This window comes from Pithys albifrons, chromosome 10 (assembly GCF_047495875.1).
Source record: "Pithys albifrons albifrons isolate INPA30051 chromosome 10, PitAlb_v1, whole genome shotgun sequence".
In the NCBI taxonomy this organism is placed as follows: Eukaryota; Metazoa; Chordata; class Aves; order Passeriformes; family Thamnophilidae; genus Pithys; species Pithys albifrons.
The window spans coordinates 4,556,651-4,577,695 of NC_092467.1; the positions used below are offsets into that span (position 1 = coordinate 4,556,651).

Genomic DNA, 21,045 nt, shown 5'->3' on the forward strand with positions numbered 1-21,045 from the left:
ACAATCCCAAAAACCCTCTTTGAGCTGCTCTTCCCTGCTGCCAGCCTGTGAACAACTGCATTTAAAAAGAGGAGTCTGTGCATTCAGCAGTGTAGCCTTTTGCAAACATTCTGGGAACGATGATCCTCCTGATTACTGTACATTTTATCCACCAAACTGAATGGAAAACTCCCTAGAGCAAGCTGACCAATTACAGCACAGGCCAGAAGCCACTGACTGATACAGTGAATTTCTGGAACAGGCAGAAAGAACTGCTCCTGCTGTTTACTCCTTATCTGGAATGGTGGCAGACAAACTTCTCTGCCCTCTGGTACAGCCCCAGCTCTCCCCTGCCCAGCAGGGACATCGTGCACCCAAGGCAGTGCCCTGGGAAGCTGAAGGAACTCTCTGGAGTGCTGAAGGCAATGGTTGACCAGCTGGCCAAGCCACCTGTTGAGAGTCACCCCTTTACACCTTCCTGACTACATCCCGTGTCTTTCCTCAACTTCTGCAGTACTAAACTGCCTCATTCCTTTCCTTGGTACATCCTGTTCCACCTCCCTCACCCTTCACGGGGTTTGTAAGGGATGTTTTCTGTTAAGGAAACTGAGCTCTGTGTCTGAGCAATGAGCTTCTGTCCTACTTTCCAAAGGAGCAACAAAAAACCAACAGCCCTGATGCTTGTCTAGTCCCAGATGGGCCCTTCCAAAAAACTGTCACTGATATTGGTTTCTAGAGTGTGGTCTGTGGGAAACAGCAACATCAAGAAATCATTCTCAGACACTTCAGCCCTAAATTTCACAAAACACTAGAATTGAAAATCTTTGAATAGTTCTTCTCCATACTCTGAAAATTCAAATTAGGCAGCTCAAATAAACCTTGCAAGGGCACAAAGAAATGTTATTCCAGACCATACAGTGGAGTGAAAATTGTAAATCAGAGCATCTTGGTGTGTACCTCCACAATCAAACCCTCAGGGGTTTTATTCACACTCTGTTGGGGGTACACTTGTGTCAGTAAGTCAAGTGACAACTCTGGGCTAAAATATGTTGATAGGTAAAAAAATTACAAACCCAACTAATGTTGGCTCTACTTAAGTTCACTCACAAGTGTTAAAACAGATCAGTGAGTGTTCTAGTACAGTCTGGAGTCTTGCTCCCTTTGCCCTATGGGTTCAGCCACCAAGGGAATCAGAACACAGGAGAGAAACCCAATGCGGTTTATCTTTAACTTGACAGCTTCCCTTTCTAATATTTTTATTTTTGTAGCTGCTCATGAACACAATCCCTTTTAAAACAACCTCTAAAGGAACACTTCTTAAGCCACATGAACACCATGCTGCAAAGAGCTACTCTCTTGTTTAGGAAATTATTTTCATTTCCTATTGCATCCTAGAATTATACACTTGTTCTGTGTAGTTACCTCAGAGGGATTTCATTGGCCACTAAAACCTAGTCCACTTTCATCCATCCTCCTATTCATAGGATTGGGAAGGTTCTGTAACCTCATATGTCCCAGAATTACTTTAATGATTAGAAACCTTTTTTAAATAGCAAGCCTAAATTTGTTCATAGCTCATTTATACCAGTTTTGTTTTAGGACAGCAATGGCTTTTGGTTTGGATAGTTCATCTCACTTTATAATGTGTACATCGATAGGATTGTATCCTTTCAGCTCTCTTCTTTGGGTTTTTTCCCTTAAATATTTCCACCTTAAAAGAAGAAGTTAGACTCTTCCTTCCCCTGATTTTTCACATCTGTTCCATATTTTAAATCATTTTGCTTCAACAAAACTGCACAGCATCCCTGAGGAGATTTCCTCAGGACCTCACTTGATAGCACAAATACCTCCCTATCTCTGTAGAAATTACCTCTTCTGATACAATGTCGGCTCTTTGCATAATTTCACAATCACTCTTTCCATCCTGGTAACCTCTCATCTCATTCTGTTTGGATTTAAATTCCTTTGTCTGGGTAGCTGATTTACATAAGAGGCCCAGCACTCCCTTTGTGTATTAAATAACAAATTATAAACTTGCTTTTCCTTGCCAAAATACTCATTGATACTAACTACAGGAGTCACCTTCCATAAAATATTGACAGAGCATCCCCATGAGTCTAGAGGTTTTCAGCAGCCATCCAGGTGCTTTCTGGGCATTTTTATTCATAGATCAGGGATGATGAATGCCCCTGAAAAAATGGGGCAATTACTAAATTTCCTGCAGGGGATATTTCCTCTGAAGAATTAAGGGAATAGGCCACTATAGGGAAGCCACATAACCCAACCAGCCCACCATTTCCAGTTTATAACAAAGCTGGTAACATCAGCTGGGATTATTTAGTGTTCTCCAGGACAGATTAAAACATTACTGCCTGAAGGGAAGTTCTGGCCAGGTGGGGGTTGGTCTCTTCTCCCAGGCACTCAGCAATAGGACAAGGGGGCACGATGGGCTCAAGCTCTGCCAGGGGAAATTGAAGTTGGAGATGAGAAAAAACTTCTTTGCAGAGAGAGTGCTCAGGCATTGGAATGGGCTGCCCAGAGAGGGGGTGGATTCCCCATCCCTGGAGGTTTTTCAGCTGAGCTTGGCCGTGGCACTGAGTGCCATGATCTGGTAAAGGGACTGGAGTTGGACCAAGGGTTGGACTTGATGGTCTGGGACGTCTTTTCCAACCCAATCCATTCTATGATTCTATGATTATTTCATAAATATTTGTCTCCTTCTGTTCTGTCTTGTAACACTGAAAACTCCTGGCCTTGTGGGGACACCCGCTACAAAATCAGCCTGTTTGCCCATGGAAAAAACTGGTTTTTAATGCATAGAATAAAATATGGATGACAGTCAATTTTTTCTACTGCTACCTACCCATAATTGCTGCACCACTTGTTTTTATCACATGGTTGTTTTAGGCCACAAAAACCAGATCAGGAGATAAAGCAAAGTGCAACTTTTATGCTTAAAATTTTTATTATGATGAAGTTAAGACTTCTCATGAGACATTGGGCTCAGTTAATCAGTGTGTTCCTTGGTGCAAATCTTTGGCTTCATCCCTTAATTTATATTTTCATGGGCAAATGGACACTTGGCTGTAGCAACCAGAGGGTGTGGATACAAAGCAGTTACTTTTTGCTTCACTGGGATACAAAGGGAGATTGGCTTTAAACTGCAAAAGGGAAGATTTGAACTGAGTATCAGGGAGAAAAAGTGTCTTCAGTCATTTTCTGTCTTCTGTCTGGCCCCCTGTGCCACCAACACCTTCCCAGGAAGGATTCAAAATGGGAACAATCCACCCTACACATCTCCCTCATCCTCAGCCCTATGGATTTGGAGCTGACATGGATGTTCAGGTGAAGGGAGAAGACTTCCCTTCCCTCTTAATCTTTAGGTGGCAGGTCTCAGGTGTGTGGCCCAAGGGCTGGAGTGTCCAGATGAGTGAGTGGAGGGCCCTTTCTTCCTTGGGAATGTGAATCCTGAGTCAAGGCAGGCAGGTGTTCCTCTTCCTTCCCTCTCCATTCCAATCAGGACCCTGCCCCTGGGGGAGCATTTCCATTAGGGAACAGACAGGTGAGGGAATGAACAGACCAATTAGTCTCCAGATCCCACAGCCCTGCAAAGCTCCTGGAAAAGCCACAGGGATTAAATTTGCAGTGTGTGGTTCATAACAAGGTCACTGTGTTCTGCTCTGCTTACTAATGGGGCCGTATTTTACAGGGAAACTTTGCAGTAAGGTGGGGGTTGAAGGGCTAAATAAAAAATATTCAGCTTTTTTGATGCAAGTAACTTATGCCTCTTTCCACTTCCCAGCTCACTCCTTGAACAAAACGGGCAGAGAACAGAACTACATATGAGAAACAGTTTCTGTGGGATTGTGTAAATTAAAGTAAATTGAAAACTATGCCCAAACCCAAATAAATATTAGTGATGTGATTACAGATCTATAAAACGTAACAATGTTGCTGTAACGATGGCTGAAAGGGGAAAAATTCTCAAGGACCCGATTGTAAGAGCTGAAATGAAATACAATTCCATCTTTCATGTTTTTAGCAAGATAATTTTGGTTCAGTGTTGACTAATACAGAATAATGGGAATAAAATATGCTGCCTCAGTCTCTGCATTATTGGCTTTACATTATTGGTCCTGACAGCTGGCTTTTAAAATGCAGTAAATATTGGGCAATGCTGTTCTGTTAAGACAAGCCACTTCATCAAGCGTATTTCCAAATCACACTTTATTTTCAAAACGTGTTTAATTTCTCTGTATTTGGCAAAAGAAGCCCACTGCAAAATTGACCTGCAACAGAGTGCCCTCTGCTGTGTGTATTCGGGAAACGAAAACAAAGCTTTACAGGCTGAGGCCAGTACTTTTGTCACTGAGCACTGAACTAAATATAATATATACAGGCATATATCACTCTTACCTTCCTCTAAAGGGCTGGGTATCCCTAGGGAATAACAGCTTAAAATAGGGATGACATTTGCACAAACTCTTGCATAGTTTTCAGTGAAATCAGTGTGTGTCTTCCCACACCTAAACAGCCTGTGCTCGTGGGATGGACAGTAACCAGGGGAGCTGAAAACGTGCCCTGGATTGCCCTGCTGCCCCACTGGCTCTTGGGGCTGCCAGGAGGGATCTCTCAGGGTCTGAACCAAAAACTGTCTCTGTTTAAAGATCTGTCTTCTCAGTCCCCTTCTGTCTATTTGCCATTAGGTCACTCCTGTTAGACTGAACTCTCCTTTTCATTCCCATGTCCTTGACAACACTATTGGATGTTACACCCTTGGCAAACGACTGAGAAAACATTTCACAAGTGCTGTCTCAAAAGAGCAGAAATTCACAGGTTACAAACAAACCATGGAAGTGATCCCACAGCAAGGCCCAGATTCTCAATCAGACCCATATTTCTGAAGCCTTTTATGTTTTGTTTTCTTGGTGTGAATTGGGCTACCCTAATGCTGAGCTTTGGGATGGGCCAAACACCTGCAACCTCTTAAAATTCAAGGCAGCTCAAAATTCTCAGTCCCTCAGGGAGGAGAAAACCACTTCTCAAAACATTGGTATAAACCAAAATGAAACTTTTTTTGCATTTGCACCATGAAGTCCCTGTTTTGTCAGCAGTACATGCAGAGCCACAATTTCATTCTTAAAGCCTCAGCTTTAAGCCACACCGAAAGCAGCTGAATTGTCAAAGGTGATCCACGTTCACCCTCTGGAACCAAAGGTGGTGTTTGAACCTCTGGGACACTTTTGGCTGTGTCACCAGGACAGAGCAGAGATTGGCAGCAAACAACAAAGTTTTCCAGAGCAACACAAGCAATTATCAAAAGTTCTTTAAACAAAACAGGAACAACACAAGCAGCATTCCCACAGTACACAGAGGCCTTGCATGAGGCCTTGCATTTACTTCAGCAATGCATTCAGTGTCTATGGGTTTGTCCCCACAGCTCGACCTTTTCCTTAAGGAAACCCTTATTGATAATTCACAGCTTCTAAGGACAATACCTCTGTAATTGCTTTCCCTTTGCTTCATACCTGTAAATCTTGTATCTTGTGCTAAATCCCTGTCGACTTCTGTCCACAAAATCTGTGTATTCCTGTGAGCGGTGGAAGGGTCCCTTATCAGAGAGGAGCCAGTCGAAGGGGCTTGTGACATGCTGATCCGAGACAGCAGCAACTGCTAAACCCCAGCAATGAAGACTCAGTGCTATCCACTCCCATAGAGCCATCAGAGAGAGCAATTCAGCACCAGCACTGCAGCGCCATATCATGCTTCCACTGGGGACTTAGAGCCTTCATTCTCTTAGCTTTCCCTCAACACCTAGACAAAATACACAGTCAATTAGATAAGCACACACTAGGCATCCCTTGGAAGTAGAAACAAGTTCCCTTTCTTTCAGCTTAAAGAGATAGTGGCCTCTACTTTATTACATTGTACATTAGCATAAACCCCACCAGGCTAGTTAACAGTGGAGTGTTTCAGTGCTTCAAATGCTGTGAAACTAATGTCTTCATTAGCATCATCAGTGATAATATTTACTGTTGAAGGGAAAACTTCACAAATCACCAGGGGAGGGATTGTTGGAGTTTTCCCAATCATGCTAGTCATTAACAAAAAATAGGCAACCCCACAATTCTTGCCCGTGACAGCAGTTCAAAGTCATTCAGCAATGTCTGTGCATGGGCTGGCAGTTCACACAGTGGGCAGAAAACAGGTGAGATTCAGAACCCCCGGGTTGCCTTCTTTTTTGGAACAGTCAGCTGGTGGCTTGTCTTCACTGCAAACTGGAGGTACCAGGCTCACATTATTGTGTTCAAAGCAGTGTCTCAGGACAGAGTGAGTGCTCTGATCAATACCTCTGGAGTTGCCCACAGTGGTGAGTTATTCCAGGGAGTTATTCCAGCTCCAGACACTTCAATTTTGAGTATCCCTGACAGCAGCACTTTGCTCTCAGTCCAATTCACTCCAACCCAATGGATCAGCCTAGAAATGCCTTTTAAACAGACCCTAAGCAATTTTTGTGTGCCCAATCACAAATCAGGTATTGATTGCCTCATGTAGGAACTCGGTGAAGACAAGCCACAGTTTCCCTCTATACCTCAGACCCAACCCTGTGGAATGGGATGGCAATTCTATATCCTGCACAGATTTTGTGAAAACATCTATGCAAGAGCATGAGGTTCTCAGAAATGCTGCAATGACAAAAGGCCATGTAGATTCCTAAATGTATTGGAAGCACTCAGTTCTAGTTTTCAGTCTAAGGCAAAGCAGCACAGAATGAATTAAAATATAGGGATGTGAGAGCTGTCATTTTTCAAGCTGATGGGTTTACATGGAATAAAATTTTTGAATCACATTCACTCAAATCAGCACTCATCATGACATTTTTACAGTGGCCTTTGATATGATTTTCATAACTTGGTGGGAAATTCTTCCTCACCCTCAGTAATTTGAAGTGTAAGTGCACCCCAAAAGAAGGATCATTCCAATAGAGCACTCCTGCAACTGCACACTCAGCACCCTCTGGCCATTACACTGAAAGTTGTGTTGCTGAATAAATATGCTCTGCATACATGTGAGACATTAATATTCTGAAGAGTCTTTTGTGTAAATTACACACATATCAGCTGCAGGAATGTCACTGCCTCCAGGAGAGCACAGAGGTTCCTGTGAACCAACAGGAATTTCCAGGCTGAGAACATAATGGTCTGTCTGTGCAACCAGAGAAACACTCGAGGTTTATGTGATGTAATTGTCTTTCACGTGAGCTGGACATGATCCTGCAAACAGTAAAGGTGTAAGGAAAGACCCTGTTCACATTTCATGCTGAGAATATACCAAGGCACTAAGTTGTAACCATAAGCACTTACTGCCATGCAGTAGTTTATGACCATAAAACACAGATTGCATTAATTTCATAAATCCTTTTGAAATGAGATTCCAGGAGTCTACAACAGAGAGCTCTCTAACTTTTATTTATACTCCAAAACCATGACTTCCATGCCAAAAAAGCCTGCATGTTTGTGTGTACTGGATGAAGTTTGAGGATCACCTCCCTAGACTGGAGTGTTTTTTTAATTTCACAGGTTGAAGTTCATGTCTTTGAGGTTACACCACCTCACAACCTCCCTCCCACTGCATGAAAAAGAGATCTGAAGCAAAACAGGAGGAACAGATTGCTCTCCTAGCCCATAAATGCCATGACAATCATTTGGGTGCCATTTCTTGTTAAGAAATAGTTCAGTGTCAATCAAGAAAAACACGTCAATCACTTCCAGACAGGCCAAACCAGCCTTTGCATGACAACAGAGAGAAAATCCACAAATGCTTCTGTTTCTTCTTCTTATTAATCAGGGAAAAATGTCTTTCACAGCGCACTCAGTCCCCTCCATCATCCTTGGCACAGATGAGCTGGGCATAATTTCTTGACATTATGTGAAGCTACAGAGAGTGTAATGAGAATTTTAATTTTCATACCAACTGCTGCTATAGAATTTCTAACTTTCCTATTGAAAAAGTCACATAATTGTTTAAATGAGAAGAGGTAGGAGTTTGCTTTTTCAGGTACTTAATAACACTAAAGTGTTTCAGGCCATTAAACTGTAATGATGACTAATTGAGTCCCTTTTGAATTCAAAATGATAATATTAGGATTGGAAAATTAATTACTTTGTATATGCAGCATCTTCCTAAAACTAGACCAAATTACTTTATTCTTGCCTTAATGCTGCACCTCGTGGTGTGTCATAAATTAACCGCTGGTGAAACAACTTCAGAGAACCTGTGCAGTTACAGAAGGAAATAATCTCCTGGTTTTACAGATCTATGAGATATTTTTCTAAAGGGCATTAATATACAGCTTGAGGAGAGTAAAATCATGTGTGTCTTTCTAAGTGAGACTTGTCTACTTGTCCATGTTGTCCAGTCATTGTAAAATCTGCATAGCATTAATTCTCAGAACAGCCCTGAGAAGGAAACCTTTACCTCTGTTTAACAAACAAGGGACTGAAGCATGAAGAGATCATGGCTAAGGGGGGGTTAAGCTGTTAGAAGGATCTAAATGTGTATTTCCTTTTAAAGGATAGTTTAGAAAATTTTAGCCAAAGCATTTTTGCAAAGGTTACAGTGGGAAAAATATCTCGAAATTCTGAATACTCAAATTCCCTGATGAATGCAAATGCCCTGTTGCAGTTACAACAGCCATCACAGAACTCCAGGGAAGAGCAATCTGAATTAAATTTGTGGCAGAAAATAGGTGGGACCTAAAACACTCATTAAGTAACAGAGGGGTGGATTTTCAGATGGAGAAGACATTCTGCAGAGAAAAACAATATGCAATATTTATTCTGCCCCAAAAACTGTCATTCCAACAGACTGTCTCTGAAGGGTTGACTTAGAGGACAATTCTCATATCTGGATGCTCTGCACAATTACTCTGTGTTATCCCTGGGGTTCCATCCAGCTACCACTCGTAAATGCTGTTTAGTTTGCAGTCCATCCTCTTCTAAATTCTGAGGTTAGAGCGAGTTCAACAAGTGTAGTTGGCAAAGTTCTTCTTTGTCAGAAATCTCTTGTCTCCTCTCTGGCATTAGTGCAGAAGGAATTTGATTCAGCATCTTCTGGAAATACCATAGCTAAGTCCTAAGCTCTCATGGACATGTAAAGGTGTTGAAGACTGGCAAAATCCATGTGTTTGTGTCATCTGAGAATATAGTGCTGGCAAATGCAAAGCCAACACTGTGGCCACTGGGACAAATTTCCTCCAGGTTCAGTTGTGAACAAGACCACAGCATGTCTGTAGTCTTGTTGTCACTGTATTGGAAGGATAACCCCTCCTAAATTAATCTTCCCTTTTTAGGAAAGTATCTTTTAACATTAAAAATTTCATATAACTATATACGGGTAGTTTATGAACTCATTAACATACTAAGATAAAATGGTGCAAATTAAAGTGTGTGCTTGATTTGTGGGTCAAGCTCTTTTGCTTACAGACCATTAATTGATAAATGATGTAAACTAAGACACACAATAATAAGGAGCCAGCCCAGATGTGCATCACAGCAACAATCAAGAAAAAGCAAATCAATAAGTTGAAATCCTTTCTAAAATGAAAATTGTAGAGGAAAGAAATCTGTGGTTCCCTCAGTGCAGGCAGCCTTTGGTTTTCCAAGAGGTGAGAGTCATTCATAGAGCACATGTGCTGACACCCAGTAGAGATACAGCTGCTAAACTGGTCGTTACTGGTTCACTAGTGGAGCAGCTTTTTATAGAAGAGTTGACAAAGTTGATGTTGAGCTTCATCAGTAACTTTTTTGGGCCACATCTACCTGCATTTCTCAAGAACAATAAATGTACAGAATTTTTAATAAGATCAGAGTTTACACTTTTTTGGTATTTCTCTCTCCTCTGGGATGTGTATCTGAGGCCTTGGTCTGAGATCTTCTGTCGGTGGAAATGCAGACCAGAATCTCTCTGAAGCCCATTGATGTCTATGCTCACTAAAATTCCAAGAAAATGCTAAAATATCCCAGTTCTTGGTGGAAAATTGATAATCCTCTACACTGAAGTGGGAATCTCCTTCCTGCAAGTTCCCATAATGATGAAATAAAAATTTCAGATTCTTATTCTCAGATATGTCCTTTCAAAAGAAAGTAATAAATAACTTTCTACAACATTTAGGAAACTTAACAACTCTGTGATGGTGGGGTTTTATGCAAAACACAAAGCCTAGTTTTCTTCAAAGTAATCAAAATAATAATTCATGCTTAAAAACAAAGAAAGAAAATAATCTGAGAACAGCTGGAGGGGAATACAACCAGTTCTGCTTGTAGTTGTATTTCAGTAAGGTCCTGATTTTACCATTTATGAGGTTTTTGGTACTTCATCCCTCCAACTTCAGGGATTTCAAAATTTCCACTTTTGATGAAGTACAACACCAAGTGTAGCAGGGTAGTCTTCATATTTCTTTTAGATTGCACGTCATGGAAAACAGGAATGAAGCAAATCCTTGGTTTTCCAGCTGTTATCCAAAATTCTCAGGAATGCTACAACTTTGAATCAGTGGTGAGAAGCAGCATTTTATTCACTGCAGCTGGATGGGAAACAGTGAAGCTCACAGAAGGCAAGATAAGTCAGGACCATTTTTTTCAAAGGTATTTTGACACTGAAAAATGGAAAGACATTTTGCATAAAGAATAAAGCAAGAGTCTGTGTCTCAGAGATTGCTCTTATCTGCTGTAAGACCCTGGGTATATCTCTTCATGTGTCTCTGCTTTCACTTCCCCATCTCAAGTGTGGTGATCACACTGCCCACCTTTGTAAAGAACCACAGGACCTACTGTGTTATCACCAGTGATTCTTGGGGTTTTTCTTCCAGAGGTAATTTCTCAAATGCTGACAATTTTAAAAGAATGAGACCTGGGGGGGCACCTGACCTTGGGATTCTGACATAGACCAGTGTAAATGAAGCTGATGATGTGCCATGGAAGAAAAGAGCAGAAAAGTGCTGCAATCAGTATCAGCTACAAAGGAAAAGGGTAGAGCAGAGAGCAAAAAGCATCTCACTCCTGCTCTGCTCTAGGCTTAGCCACCACGTGGGTTCTGCTCTTCAAAGGAAGACACAAATCCATAGAAAAAAACTCTCCCAAGCTGAAAGTCCCAAAAGATGGCCAGAGGATTGATGGGCTGAGGTGGATTGTGCTGTCCTGGGCTCACAGTCAGCCCTAGGACAGAGGTTTGCTCTCAAATTTGGAGTCCCTCCAGATGGCAGGTGCAGTAACAAGAGACCAAACATGTGCCTTTGGTAGAATACAGAAACAGAACAGGCATTTGGGGAGTTAGAATTATAGAATCATAAAACAGCTTGGGTTGGAAGGGACCTTAAAGCCCATCCTGTTCCAACCCCCTGCCATGGGCAGGGACACCTTCCACTAGTCCAGCTGCTCACATGGACCAGGCTGGAGGATGGTGAGCTCTCCCTGCCATCAGATCCAAGACACCTGAGCTCCAGGGCTCAGCATGTGTCACTGTGATGTGGCTCCTGGATAGACAAAGTATATTTGTCATCAGATTATTTTCAGCGAAGGGGATTGAATCACCTCGTTCTCTGTTATTCATTGTGAGCTACAATAATCTCAACAAAAATCTGAAAGGAGAAGGTAATCCTACGTCTAACATTCTTAAGTGAGTTTTACATTCCAGGCTTAAAAATAAGTGGGGTCTTCCCTTCAGGTCCTGGTATCACCTTTGACTACATGCACCCTAAATGAACATCTTTCCTATGTTCAAATAGAGCTTCATCCACTGCCAGATTTGAGCTTTATTCTCCCCTCTCTAAGACAAGGACAAGACCCCTCTAACTACAACCTCAAAAGCTGAGAGAAAGAACAAATAGGATGTCTGATTTTAAATTTTTTTTGTTCAAACAATCCTGCTATTTTTTCCTCATCCCAGCCTTCAGAGAAGAGGAGCACAAATAAAATGCATCCACTGAAGGAGAGAGTATATGTCATACAAATATCTGTCAGCTCGACCTCTGCAGCCTCACCAGCTCTGCCTGGAACGTGAGAGCTGCCTGCTGAAGGTCACAGCTCTCACCCATGGAGCGTGCCGGGGTGTTTGCTCTGTCCCTGCAGAATTTCACTCCTGCAAGTGCCTGTGAGTCTGTAACTGGATGCCCCCATGTGCCCTCTGTTGCCTCCCAGGACAGCCAGCTCTGCTCCCCTCTGCCAGCACAGCAAGCCCTGCCTGCCAGGCATACCCACACAATTGTTTCAATGCCTGATATTTGTAAAAGACCTAATTTTTTCCTTTGCTGCCCAAATCATGATGTATAAATTCCCTGAGGCACTTTTCAAATCTGTTAATCTAAGTTCATCCTCCTGTGCAAATGGATCCTTGTGTGTTTTAGCTGATGATGTAGAGCAGCATCCCCGAATTGCCATTGCAGCCTTTCTGCCTTAACGAGTGAAGCTGTTCCTACAGGCAGCCCATTGAGGGGAGGAAATTGGCTGTCAAGGCTCTGAGTACACACACAGGCCTCAACAGACCTGAGCAGCCTCATCTGAGTCCTCCTCCCAACTCTGGGGGCTGAGGGGCTCCAGGACCTCCAGTCCCAGCTTGTGGGGTGCTGGTGTGACTGTGTAGGTGAATAACTGAAAGGGAGAAATGACTGAGTCACAGCATGGTCTGGATTGGGACATTAAAGCTCATCCAGTGCCACCCCCTGCCATGGGCAGGGACACCTCCCACCAGCCCAGGTTGCTCCAAGCCCTGTCCAGCTTGGCCTGGGACACTCCCAGTGATGGGGAGCTTCTCTGGGCACCTGTGCCAGGGCCTGCCCACCCTCCCAGCCAAGAATTTCCTCTCAATGTCCAACCTAAATCTACTCTTTCCATTTAAAGTCACTCCTTATTTTCCTACCACTGCATGACCTTATAAAATCCACATCTTTAAATCCTCATCTTTGAAGGGCCAGTACCTAAACTGTTGGTAGACAACATCTGTCAAACCCACAGGGAGCTAAAATGAGGTTCATTTCTGGAATGGCTGAGCAGGACCCTGACTGAGCCCTGGGTTTCACATAACCAATACACAGGATGCCACAAAGTTACAGGAAAACCTGTTGCTTTGAGAGCTTGAATCTCCTCCAGGCTGGATGACTGCACTTTTCAGGTCATACAAGTCCATAGGGAATGGAATCTCCATCTTTGCATGTCTGCAAGTGCATGTGGACTGTCCCACGTGCAAAAACACTTTGCATAAAAACTCTGCACAATGTTTCAGTCCCAAGTTACTTTTCCATGCCACAAGTTATGCTAAACATTCTCCCAAATTGTCCAAAAATTTTCAGCTAGAGCATCTTGATGGTATGAAAAAATGTTAGAAGGGAAACAGAACAAGCTCTTTGAATACATTTGGGAGCTGCACTACAGGAAAATAACAGCACAGAGAGAGGTTCTGGTCCAGCATTTCCTCAGGCACAGACTGACATGTGTTGCTATGACATACAATTTTGCATACTGGGACATTTGAGTTTGTAGCAAATCCCAACGAGAGCCAGACATTCAGAAGCCTGAATTCCAGCTCACTGGAATTTTTTAAACTCTACACTTAACTTAAAATCCTTCAGCGTTCCCTGCTGTGATAATCTCGTTGGGTGTGTTTTAATGGCAATTAAGCAGGTCCTCAGGATTTGTAAGTACTACACCCCAAAATTAAAATAATAAATGATCTCTGAAAAGTCATGGCATACCAGTTCTAGCAGTGTTTCTGCTATTCACCCATAACTGTTGGTTCCCAAACAGTTTCTGACCCAATTTAACAGCTAAGTGTCAGTGGGCTATGAGGAGACTACGATAGATGGAGGTTGGTTGTATCCAGTAAACCACAGCAGAGTAACAAACAGCCCTTTCCTCTCTAAATTCATCCTTGTAGTGGTTTTTAAACCCAGGGCTCTTAGAGCTGTTGTCATCTAGAAAGGGAGGAAGCAGCTCTTTACACATTGCACACTAAAGCTTTGGTTGCACAGCCTTTCAAGCCTGAGGACAAATCCAAATATAACTGATTAATGCACAAGGGCTAAACCGGGATGGGGTGGGTGGCAGGAAACTTTGCTCACCAACAGATTGTTGACCTGAAGAAGGTTCAGTTTACAGAGAAGAAGGAGAGCACTTGGAGCTGAGCTACCTTGAAGTAGAGCTCTGATTCTACTGTGCAGCCCTTGACAAGCCCCTCAACCCTCTGTAACTACAGTTTCTGCTCCTAACATCTGAAAGAAGGGTATTGTGAAGCCTGAGCAATCAACACCTACAGAATACTTCCAAATTATTGGATAGCAAAAATGTTATAAAATAAAAAGGAAGGTGTTCTTTGCACTAACAGAGGGGCTGATTATTTTTGTTGCTGCTTAAAATTTCTTTTTTTTGGAGATTTTGCAACAAATGCTCAGAAAAGGATGGAGAGGAAAGGAACTGTCAGTCTCAGGCAAAAATAGAAGGTTCTTTGAAGCTGTTGGAGTGCTAATATTGTCTGTAAAATAACGAAGGGGAACACTAATGGTGTGTAGCTGTTGTCTGGACTTAAGAAAGGGGTAAAAAAGCACTGAGCTGTATGGATGGCAATGGGGATGTTTTCAAAATCCAGCCTAGTACCATGTACTTCCATCCCCTCAGATATTACCTGATCTAATCCACAATCCTGTTCATGTTTTGAAATAACAGGGTTGTTCTTTGTTTTTTTCCTTGTGAAAACTGGTGATTACAGCTTAGACCAGCAGTTAGAAATAACATCCATAAAGATCTAATGGCATGAATGCACCTTTCTGGATGCATTGCAAGAAGAATGGATCCTTTTATATATTTTATTTCTTAACAATGATATCTAACAGAATGGGAAGGTTTTTATTTTGCCCTTGTATTACATCTTTCATATAAAAATACTCCAAACTCACAGTACATTTCACAGCTGATTTCACAGGTGCTGTGTGTGGTTTTTAGGTGGTATAAATGGATGGTTAAAACTCCTTTCAGGTTCCTCATGTTCAATATATTTATGCTAGCAGAAAAAAACAACAAACTTACACCACCTGTTGTTCAAACTGCCTAGACAGGAACTCAGAGAAGCTTCAAGAGATGGTTTTACAGCTGAACCTACTGAAAACTCTTGCAGGATTTTTCCTAAATCCCTTTGCCACAACATTCTAAGCCTGTAGCCAGTACATGGGCAGTAGCCAGACCCTCTTAAATGTTCATGTTATAGCTATTAATTTTTTATAGTGAGAGTAGGGACTTTATGGCTGACTGAGCAAAGATTCAAGCTCCAACAAACCAGTCTGGGCCTAATTGCAGCTCGGGATGTATAAAGTTGATTGTACAAGTAATAATTATGTCATGTGTACTGGGCAGCCTGCTATCTCACATAAATCTGACACCAAGGCTGCCTTGTAAGGCTTGATTTTTGACAAGTTAGAAGCAACTGCAAAATTGGGGAGAAAAAAAAAGTCTGCTAGAAGATGGCTGTCTTGTGAACATCAAGCTACAAGGAGAGGAAGTCTGAGTTTGGAGTCTCATCAGGAACTGCAATCTCTCTACTCTTTTAATTTAGCTGTGAGACAGTCTAAAACCACGTTAGTACCAAACGGTCAGGCAGTTAAATGCCTCCCTGCCATCCGATCCCTTCAGATCTCGGAAGCTCAGCAGGGTCAGCCCCGGATTAGTACTTGGATGGGAGACCTCCTGGGAAATGCCGGGGGCTGGAGGTTCTAGTCCTGAGGACTTCACTGGCACCGTCCAAGCTCGCTCGGCCGTGGCAGATGAACCTCAGGACTGAAACGGTGGGGCCAGTTCTGTGCATGCTGAGCCTCACCTGAAATCCACTGCGCAGGCTGGAAGGGCACGTGGGGACAGCCCTGCCCAAATCTGCGCAGGCTGGAAGGGCACACCCAGGTGGGGACAGCCCTGCCCAAATCTGTGCAGGCTGGAAGGGCACACCCAGGTGGGGACAGCCCTGCCCAAATCTGCGCAGGCTGGAAGGGCACACCCAGGTGGGGACAGCCCTGCCCAAATCTGCGCAGGCTGGAAGGGCACGTGGGGACAGCCCTGCCCAAATCTGCGCAGGCTGGAAGGGCACACCCAGGTGTGGGACAGCCCTGCCCAAATCTGCCCAGGCTGGAAGGGCACGTGGGGACAGCCCTGCCCAAATCTGCGCAGGCTGGAAGGGCACACCCAGGTGGGGACAGCCCTGCCCAAATCTGCGCAGGCTGGAAGGGCACACCCAGGTGGGGACAGCCCTGCCCAAATCTGCGCAGGCTGGAAGGGGCACACCCAGGTGGGGACAGCCCTGCCCAAATCTGCGCAGGCTGGAAGGGCACACCCAGGTGGGGACAGCCCTGCCCAAATCTGCGCAGGCTGGAAGGGCACACCCAGGTGGGGACAGCCCTGCCCAAATCTTCCTTCACGAAGCCGAGCCACGCACACCAAACGGTCACTGTTTCTTGGTGTAGCTCATTCTTATTTAGTAGAAAGTCGCTAAGCTCACGTTGATGAGCTGTAAACTCTCAGCCAGTGTATTCACAGGGCAGAATGAGAGACACGCAGTGTGGTTATCAGGAATTACAGATCACTGCAGTCTCTCTAACTATGAGGTTCATCAGTTTTCTGGGTTATAGCCCCTTCTTTTTCTTCCTCCAGAAAGACAGAGAAAATGTTCTAGACTTTGCCTGGCCAAGACAAGCCAGTATGAAGAACTTAAACTGGTTTATAAATAAGAGTACCTTTCCAAAAAAAAGCCACTACTCTCTCTTTAGCTAACGTGGATCAATCTAATAAACTTAGGCCAACAGAGAGCTTAAAGGGTACTTAGGTAGTTACTAAAGCTTTTACTTTTTAAGCCAATGAGTCAGAGTCACATCCCAGGGGAGCAGTGACTTAAAAAGAGAACATCACCAGCTAATGGCTTGATGAGAAATAAATCCACGGTCTCCAGAGGCTTGCAGCAGGATGAGTCTCCACCTTCATAAACATCACTGCTTTACCTAAACAAGCATCTTCGTTAGAAATGGTGGTACAGAACTAAGGAATAAGGGGCTTAATCCAAGAACTGCTGAGCATTCACAAGAAAAAGGGGTGGGTATCAGCTGTGCCCTAAAAGACAGTGATTTTAACCTTTAGGGCAGAACATGACATACAATCCAAACAGAATTATTCAAGATAAAAATTGTTGTCATGTATATTTGTTCTCTCTGTCCACCAAATTGCTAATGAATACGGATCAATAATGTTTTAGGTGACAAATAGCTAATTAAAAACGTATGCTTGGGCTGCCATCTCCATCCACAGCACTATTTTTCAGCACATAGCAGCATTTTTCACCTCCTTTAAAAACAGAGATTTCAAATAAAGAAAGGGATAAATTAAATTCTAAAATGTTAAGAATTGTATTTACAATGAATTTTAATAATCCCCTTTGACTTCAGAGTGGTCAGTTAACCAGGTGGTTTTGTTCTTTCCAGTAGATTTGTAAGTACTGAAAGAGCTAAATTAGCTTTACAGAATTCTCAGAGGCCATGAATACTATGGGATTAAAGGCAGAGAGTAGTGCTCTGAATCCCCAGATCTAAGTTCTTTACTTGCCAATGTATAATAAATGTCCTACAAACCACTTTCCTCATTAATCAAGGGCTGGTAGATGTGGCAGTGAAGGTGTTACTGTGAATTAGCAGAATTTTCTAATCACCATTAATGTAACTCTTAAAGTAAAGGCATCTGATGGACGAGCCTTGCGATCTCACCTCATTATGAGAGGAACCACTACAGTTTAATAGTCTTCATTTAGCTAACAGTATATATTGCTTGGTCAATCTTCTTTTGAAGGTGGAACAAAATCTGTGGCCTTTGTGAGAGGCTCATTAGTCAAATATGAAAAGCTTTGATGTGGCAGAGTGTCCTTTGTGGCACAAAGAGCAGGTGAAGACTTTCAGTGGGAGGTGGGGAACAGCCTGGGCTAAATAATGGATCCCATGGCACCAGCCAGGGCAAAAGAGTAACTCTACAGCCCCTGGGTGTGGAGGGATGTGTAGTGCATGCCTTGCATACCTATATCTGTGTACACATGTATATACAAACTGTGTTTGACTATGCACAAAAGCTGTGCTACATATGAAGGATTAACTTCAGAGCTCAAAGACCTAATTAGTCACATTACAGCTTTCAGCAGGTTGATGACTTGAGCAGCAAGGTGCTGCCTGCCTGCAGCTCAGTGGGGCTCTCTTAATGTTCCTCAGCTTCACACAGAAAAACGTTGATTTATCAATGATAATAAGAGTACTGAGGCCTAAACCAATGTAAGATCAAGCTTAAAAATCCTTCAGTTCCTTGGTATTTGAATATTATTCGGCTCGAGATATGCAAAGCCTCACCCTGCTCAGTACGCAGCAAGTAACTTTGTGATGCTCACTTTCTTTTTCCTTCTAAATCTGAAGTTCATCTTGGGTTTGGAAATTGATTGTGCTTCCAGTGAAGACAAGAGCAATGCTCTGATCTCCTTTAATTGTGCAAGATCAGGCCCTCACTGAACACACACATATTGAGCAATGCCAGGAAGAGAACACGGCTGCAAATTTGATTCTAAAAAGTGCTCTATTATGATGGTGTAAGATGGAATCAAGAAGAGTAAGACAACTTGAATTGATTGTAAACTACTACGTGCAGCTCCAATAGAACAGTTTTGGCTTAATGCAACCTTTCTGAAAGAGTATTTGGGCTCTGTTTGTCAAAAGGTGTTGCTGGTGGTTTTGCTCCCATATTAGATTACTGGTGTATCAGGAGAGAAAAGAATAAAATCAATGTCTACTTCTGGTTTTGAGGGGAGATGAAGCTTTGGAAGGATTAAGGGCTGCACTAGACATACGTGTCAGCTGGAAAGCAATGTTTCTAGAAACCTGTCTTCTCATACTTCCCACTACTCTCTTTTTCTTCAAGGAAAACTTAGGAGAGCTCTTTGATCTTCCAATTTTCCATTTGAATTTAAAAAAATACTGCTGAAAAAGCAAACTTGCTGGTAAAAAGAGCTTTTGTTTTCAATAGGTGTTGCATCTCAAGCAAGAAATGTCTTAGACTGGTAACAATAACTCGATTTCAAATTAATCCAAAAGAAGTAAAAATATTTTAGTCCCGCGAGTCATTGTCTGGGTCTGAGAGGAGCGAAAAGTCCCTGCAATGTCTATGACTAAAGGAACAACTCCAGGCACACGTTGGTGTCAACAATGAGTAGACTTCTGTAATTAATTCTTCACAAAGGCATTCAAACAGTAGCAGAAGGAACTGGGAAAGGAGAAGACGGGATGATTACATCACTTGAAGATCCTCAAGTTGTTTTGTTGGCTTGCTGAACAAATGCTGCCTTCTGCAGTGAGCTCTGTAAAGACATTGAGCTGCTTGTTTTCCTGTCTCCTAGTTAACGTTTGCACTCACAGGGTTTCAGCATTTTGTGAGCAAGCACCCCAAACACACAACTCCGATGAACTCGGCGTCTGCTGGGGAGTTTGCTCTCACTGGAGGTGGATCAGCTTACAGAAAATATCACAGATTTTTTTTTTTATTCCTCTCCTGCTTAAATTATGTACATGTGTTAGAGAGAAAAGTGGTTGGAGGCAAGAATTTGTAGGTAGTTTCTTTATGGAACTCTGCTGATTAGACTGCACTGCAACAGCATCTGAGACCGAGGGTCTGTTGCTATGCTCAGATATAGAGAGGAAGAGATCCAGCCAAATGTTTCTATTCCCAAAGCTGGTCTTATGGTAAAGCTGATAGAGCACCTATTTAAAATGAGTAACTCCTCACAGGGATGGAGTTGAGCAATGGCAGAAGTCTGTAAAGTCTGATATCTGAATGGATTGCCCCTCTGAAGTTATTTCTTATGTCTTGCAAATGTAAGGAGGGCCGTTCTAGCTTTGTCTCTGTGTGCTTAACGTGTCAGAGTCACTCATCTCTGAACATACAGACTCTGTAGGGTTTTGACTTCATTTCTTTTTATAGCATTCTTTTCTCAGGCTGTATTTAAATCAAGTTAGACATGGGCTTTTCCAGGAAATAAGTTACTTCTGTTTCTTCTGTCAGGCTTGCTTGTCTGATATGCCTCTCTATATTTTTTCAGAATCAGGTCTAGCTCACATTGGCCTTCATTTGATATGGATCCATGACAGATTCTGGTGCTACAATGGAACATCCTTCCCTTATCGCATCCATCACATTTTTCTGCCAGTCATGAATTCACTTTACTTCACATGCACACACTTGCAGAATCTCTACACAAAACCATTACAACTGGAAGCTGACGTAGTCTTTCAGAATGATCCCCAAACACTAAATCATGACATATTCCACTCTCTTCCCACTCTGCACGACACAATTTAGCACTTAATGAAAACTACGCAGAAAATGCACTTGAATTCGGCAGTGAATCACAAGACAGACTGCTGGTAACAAAGCCCTTACCTTTTTAAACGCATGACGGTCTCTAAGTAGCACAGAAATGGTAGCCCCCAAAAAGCAGGTCTCCTGCCTTCCGATGCACGGTGACAGTTTACACCCTATTTTCTCCTCGTCGCTCCTTACACCAACCTACATATAGTTCATGCTGCTGTTGCTGGGATTGGCTGGTGCATCTCTGAGGCGCACACAGGACTCCTGCCCGGAGCACCCGCAGCCCTCGTTAACCCTTGGCGGTGAAGGCTCCGCTCCCGCTGCGGGAGCCCCGCCGAGCCCGCACCGACGGGGGGTGATTTCCCCTTCCCCTCCAAAACGAGCTGTCCTCTCCTGCCGAGGATGGGGAGAGGCTGGCGGAGGGTCCCGCAGCCGGGACCGGCGCTGCCGCCCGGCTCTCCGTGCTCGCTCCGCCCGGACCGGAGCCCCTCCTGCCGCTGCGGGCGGCGTGTCCCCCCCCCCGGCTCCCGCCTTCGCGGTTCCCTCCCGCCCCTTCCTTCCCCTGCCACCTCGCCCCGGGGACACACAGCCCGGAGGAGCGGCGCAGGTTAAGCCCGGGGGGCTGCCCTGCCAGGCTGGGCACTGACACGCA

At 43.4% G+C, this 21,045-nt stretch overlaps 1 protein-coding gene across 2 annotated transcripts in view; it reads right to left on the minus strand.

Moving 5' to 3' along the window:
- The window catches only part of BRINP3 (BMP/retinoic acid inducible neural specific 3), a 201,706-nt gene that overhangs the window by 177,915 nt on the left and 2,746 nt on the right, over positions 1 to 21,045 (minus strand). Inside the window, exons 1-2 of one of the 2 annotated variants that reach the window (XM_071564939.1) lie at positions 20,466 to 20,856; positions 5,508 to 5,793 (exon numbers count right to left, since the gene is read on the minus strand). In XM_071564939.1, coding sequence (XP_071421040.1) covers positions 5,508 to 5,743 — 236 coding nt within the window. In that variant the 5' untranslated portion in view covers positions 5,744 to 5,793; positions 20,466 to 20,856. Of the gene's footprint in view, positions 1 to 5,507; positions 5,794 to 20,465; positions 20,857 to 21,045 lie in introns of those variants that run through there. The other variant, XM_071564940.1, reaches the window with a different exon arrangement.